This window comes from Sinocyclocheilus anshuiensis, unplaced genomic scaffold, assembly GCF_001515605.1.
Source record: "Sinocyclocheilus anshuiensis isolate Anshui unplaced genomic scaffold, SAMN03320099.WGS_v1.1 scaffold112, whole genome shotgun sequence".
Lineage (NCBI taxonomy): Eukaryota > Metazoa > Chordata > Actinopteri > Cypriniformes > Cyprinidae > Sinocyclocheilus > Sinocyclocheilus anshuiensis.
Window position 1 is genome coordinate 594,907 of NW_015557175.1, and position 6,067 is coordinate 600,973.

Here is a 6,067-nt window from a genome sequence, read left to right on the forward strand (position 1 = left end):
GGGATCCTCAAATCTGGCCCACGAGATCCACTTTCCTGCAGAGTTTAGCTCTAACCCTAATCAAACACACCTGAGCATGCCAATCAATGTCTTCAGGATCATTAATAGAAAATCACAGGTAGGTTAGTTTGATCAGGGTTGGAGCTAAACTCTGCAGTGCATTGGCCCTCCAGGGCAAGATTTGAGGAACCCTGGTTTATAGTGTATATCATACTATCACACTACCATAATACAATTTGCTGGGTACTCAAAAATATACATTTTCTTTCAGGAGAATGAAAACCTGTAAAACATGGGTTTGCACAAAAATAGACAATGCACTTAATTTCAGAAAACAAGCTTTTAGCATTTGTAAGTACATCATGGCAATGAAACGCAACAATACACTTTTGTTAAATAAACCTAATTTGAATTCTCAGGCAAGATTTATGCCAACAAGAAGCACTAATAAGCATTGTGTACTATGACAGAACATCAGTAGAAAGCCCAGGATGAGCAAGTGTGAGAGAGAACCTGCGGCCGGACGGCGGCCTCGTGTCGCCAGGAACGAGAGATCTATGGAAACACGCGTGCTAAAACAAACACGCCTGTAAGATCAGTGAACTCTAACACTTCACTGAGCCGAGACCAGAGCACTGCCATTCACTACTGAGAGAGAGAGAGAGAGAGAGAGAGAGAGGGTAAAGGATATTTGAGTGCCGTTTCTTTGCTGAATAGTTAATTGCATTAGCTGATTTAAAAAGAATGAATAGGAAAGAATGAAAGGGGGAGGTATGAGAAAAAAAAACAATCACACAAACGTTTTTCCTGTGTCGCCTTGTACAGACACAGCTGTATATAGACCAAGAGTTGTGCGAGAAACAAAACTGCCATATTCACAGGCATCAAACTGGGATGGTTATAAAGAAGAAAACCTGCCTTACAGGTCCAGAGCTGGTAATGTTCATGGTTTTGATTTAATGTACTATTATGCATTGAAAAACTGAAGGCTGCATCATATAGCAGTATATATGACAACAATGAATGTATACAAGTGGGTTTGAAAAAGACAAGAACATGTTTTGTTTGTTTGTTTGCTTTTGTATTTGTGTTTTAATTTATAACATTTATTTTATTAAATACATTTATCAATAACATTTACTTTATCCCAGTCCAAAATACTTTATCGAAAGCAAGAGTCAGCTGTACAAGAATTGCAAAGTTTGAAAGTTTTCAACTACCCAAAGTAATGCAAATAACGAAAATAACAAATGTACTCAAAGTAACATAAGCAAGGAAAGTAATAAAAAATAATGTTAGTAAGCAAAGTAATTTGTTTTGTTTTGTCTAACCAGGGCTACAAAGAGTCCTCAAACAAAACACAAAGTTTGTAGGTTTTCAGGTACAAAAAGTGACACAGGTAAGGTAAGTAAAAAAAGTAATGCAAATAAAGAAAGTAACAAAAGAAAGTAGTAATGTAAGCAAAGTAATGTAAGTAACAAAAGTGCCACAAGTAACACAAGTATGTAAAGTAAGGAAAGTAAAGCAAGTAACGACAGTGTCAAAAGTAACGCAAGTAACACTAGTAACACAAGTATGTATAAAGTAAGCAAAGTAACAAAAGTATTATAAATAATGTAAGTACTAAAAGTGCTAAAACTAACACAAGTAACGTAAGTATGTAAAGTAACAGAAGTAACTAAAGTAGAGAGTAGGGATGTAATGATTCACTCAACTCACGATTCGATTCGATTCACGATTTTGATTTCACGATTCGATTCGATTCACGTTTTTTTTTAACAAAATGAGATTTAAGACAAATTATAAATTAAATATGTCCTTTTATTATTGCTTGGACAAAATACTGTACGTTTCTTTGTGAAATTGAAATATAACACTATAATAATATACTAATATAGCACTTGCATATTATTGCTCTTTTGTTGGTTTTGATTGCTTCTATTGTCCTCATTTGTTAGTCGCTTTGGATAAAAGCGTTTAAATAACAAAATTTAAATATAATGTAAATGTAAATAACAAAACTAAATTGAAATGTTAAAACAAGCCCCAAATCAAATAAATAAGTAACAAATAAAATAAATCTCTTCATATAAACAAACAAAGGCTTTGTCTGTGCTCGTTAATCGTTACATCCCTAGTAGAGAGACACCGATATGAAATTTCTCAGCCGATTCTGAAAGCCGATTATTCAGAATGATATCTGCCGATGCCGATACTGATAGTTTGGCGAAAAGAAAAAAGCGATGTAAGTCTTCACTGCTTTCCTAGCTTTCCTAGAAGAAGAGAAAATGGGAAGATGCCTGTGGATGAATAAAACTTCCTAAAGACCCACGTCTTTGTTCTCTCCACTTTAGCCCTGCTGACTTTGAGGCTTTTAGTAAACCACAGCTACTTAAAGTGCTTACAGGTGGTGATGGATATAAGCGTAGGCTATGGAATCAATTCAATGCCACATATACTTGCAAAATAATTGAAGTATTGCAAACGAAAATGAAAGTATTGAGAAAAAATAAATGTGTTTTTTGCAAACAAAAGAATTGCAAAAGAAAATGAAGCATTGCGAGAGAAAAAAATAAGTTTTGCAGACAAAAATAACGAATTGCAAAATACTTTGCAACATTTTTATTTGCAACGCTGCTTTTATTTTGCGTTTCAGTGAAGTGTGAGCTTGCGATACTGTTTTTTCCCTTTGCTTTGCGCTTCACGTTTTTGTGCGTTTCACTTTCTGGCATTGTTTTGACATGGGGGTGGAGTCAAGGGACTGGGGCGTGTACAACAGGCCTGGACACGCCTCCCTGGAAGTTATGTCATCGGCCTGAGACGCAGATCACAACTGATCAAGGCACTGTCGCTAAGCAGAGGCATCTGGGTGGATCATTTCCTTTTATTCGCTATCATTACTAGCACAATTTAACAGTAAACAAGCTTCTCTCTAGTGTTTTTATAGCTAACTAACCAACTCTGAAAACTGGATAACTTTCCTGAGGTAAATGCAATGTTAAGTGACATTATTGTTCACAAGCCGTTTCATTTGATGTCTTTCGATTGAAACGCTGATTATATGAGACATTATACATTTTGGCAAGTTGTACTGTACCTTTCATACCTACTGATGTTCATTAATGTTTATTTCATGCTATAACTTTAAGTGGAATAGACTTGCACTCCGCGCTGCCGCTTGAACTGAAGCTGCTACAGCGATCTGTCACGCCACATTCAAGAGCATCAAAACGCCATTTATTGTTTGAATTTTGTGATAAATTATACAGGATTTGAAAGATGAGGCTTTGTTTCTTATCAGAAGCTCTGTGTGATTATGTGACGGGAGGCGCATTGCAAATAATGTGAAGGAAAAACCATGGACCTGGCAACCCTGGATTGAACTCCGGGTGGTTCATAGGGTCAATTAGAACCTGCTTTAATGGCTCTGCGTTATTATTGCTTTAACCTGGACAGCCCTAAATTGCTCATAAAAAAATACTATTTTCTTCACAAGTTGCTGTCTTAAACTCTTTTTTGCCGCCTTTTGATTGACAGGAAATAGTCTGCCCTGATCATCGGCTGTTTTTAAACAATTGGCAGATGGCTGATAGTGCAGAAAATTGCTTTTATCAGCCGATACCGATTATTGGCCGATACATCGGTGTATCTCTAAACTAAAGTAATATAAAGGAATGTAAAGCAAGTAAAAACAGTGTTAAAAATAACACAAGTAATGCAAGTATATAAAGGAAAGTAGTATAAGGAATGTAAAGCAAGTAACAAACATGCTAAAAGTGACAAGTAACAAAAGTAATACAAGGAAAGTAATGCAAGGAATACAAGTGCTGAGAGTAACGCAATTATGTAAATTAAGTACAGTTCCAAAAAAATAATATAACAAAAGTAGCAAAAGTACAAAACTAAACTTAAGTAACCCGAGAAAGGAAAGTAGTGAAAGTGAGACAGGTAATGTAAGTGAGGTAAATGACAAAAAACATGTACAAATAGTAAAACAAGTAAAGGAAAGCAAAAGAAGTACAAAAACTACTTTCATGAAGACAAAACAATGACTTGATAACCAGTGAGAGTGGAGTTAGCAGATTTATCTCTCAAAGGTTATTGTGCAGATTAATGTGTGGATATATTTGCATTGTAAAGATAGTGTGAAAGAGAGCATAAATCAAATGAATTTATGACATGTACAGTGCATGTGGAGAAACATACTATGTTTATGTAGAAAACTGGTGTCTGAGTCACCTTTGTGTCCCGTCCCTGACGGTGAGACAGGATGCCCTCGGAGTGCCTTCCTGTCCACACCCTCAGGGGAAATTTCCTCTCGATTGTGACCATGACAACAGTTACGAGAGGTCGAAAGCTCAAAAACACTTTTAAAAAGTTTTATGAGGCCCACCATCATTGTTTCCTCATGCTGAGATCACAGTAGAGTCGGAGAGAGTAAAGACATTCTGACTAATAGCTAGTATGGCACATACAAGAAGGTTCTGGACAAAATCTGAATGTCAAAAGGTCACGTGTCTGTTTTCATTTGTCAAGACACTTGCCTGTGACTCCTGGTCAAAATTGAAAGGACAATATCAAATGATCTCCATTTCATTTTAATACACATGACTACACGATTAAGTCCATCTGGTAAACATCTGATCCCCCACATTACATAGAGCTGATTCAAGAAACAAAGAGTTTCCGGTTGCATTCGAATCCATTCAAAATAATCGAATACAATTCACATCTTAAGCGTGTCCTGATGTTTTTAGGTTGGGTTTACTTTTTGTACATTTCCTTAATAGAAAGCACTTCCTTCAGGAAGGAAAATACATACAAGACGAATCTTAATATGAAGCATTCCGTTGGGATGCATTTCAGGACTAACTGTGAAATGAAAACATTTTGTAATATTCTTAAAACTGTAGAATATGACAGTTTTGGAGGGGAAATATGCAATTTATGTAGATATTTTTCAAAAATGACATTTCAACCAAAAATTCTTATTTTGCATTAGACCTTATTTATTATTTTATACATAAACTATGCATAACATTTGTTTTGTTTTGTTAAATGAATTCAGTGCAATATATTCACATAATAATACTCATTCATTTATTTTATATGAAACGCTATCCTCAAACGATGGCGTCACCTGTACAGGTAAAGGTGACGTAGGCACAAATAAGCCACGCCTCCTCAAAACAATAGTTATCAAGATCACGAAAAAATGCCCCATTAATGGTTAGGAGTAAATAATGATTGATAGCTATCCGTGCTGCACCCAAAACGCACTACTGATACGAGTAAAATTAAATGCAGGAGTGTACGTTTTAATATGTCTATTTCGTGCCTTTAGCTAGAGATGAAAACAGTCTCCTCAGGTCAAATAAGTCCAGTGCGAGACACTAAAGTAACTTTCGATCATCAACACAACATGCTAGGATTAAAAGGACCTTTAAAACTTCAAGCCACGCTGTGTTCGTTCAAAGAACCGAGGACAGACTTTAGTAAAGGATCAAATGTCTTTAGATTGGGATAAAAGCGGGATGCCACGACATGAGAGTAACTTACCGAGCGACTGGAGCGTCGCTTCCTCGCCCCGCGCGTGAACATGTCTGCGGCGCTGTAGTGTCTCGTGCGCGGATTCACGCGAATGCTCTCATGTGTCCGCCGAAGTTTACTTCAATCCGACGTAACTTCGTTTCGATGTTCCCCGCGGTCTGGCTTCTGGCCTGTAGACCTCCGTGCTGAGAAGAGTGCCTAACCAGACTGGCTACACCTACAGGACAAGTGTTTAACTGTAGAAGAGCAGGAGCACCCCCTGCTCACTCTCACTACTGTAGGCTACCCTATGCTCTCAGCACAAAAACAAGACAAATGCAATCTGTTTATGAACACACTCCCCCTGAAAATCATTATTTGAATGGTGTTTAAAAATATGTGTATTGTGTGTACTGTCTCAAATCTGTATTGTGGTATACTGATTTGATCAGTTGTCTGTCTCTCTATCCATCTATCTATCTATCTATCTATCTATCTATCTATCTATCTGTCTGTCTGTCTGTCTCTCTCTCTCTCT

At 36.8% G+C, this 6,067-nt stretch overlaps 1 protein-coding gene across 1 annotated transcript in view; it reads right to left on the reverse strand.

The window, feature by feature from the left end:
- prickle3 (prickle homolog 3) overlaps positions 1–5,821 on the reverse strand; it is a 47,146-nt gene extending 41,325 nt beyond the window's left edge. Inside the window, exon 1 of the mRNA XM_016473727.1 lies at positions 5,560–5,821. Within this exon, the coding sequence (XP_016329213.1) occupies positions 5,560–5,601 (42 nt within the window). The 5' untranslated portion in view covers positions 5,602–5,821. The remainder of the gene's footprint in view (positions 1–5,559) is intronic.
- Between the last annotated feature and the right edge of the window lie 246 nt (positions 5,822–6,067).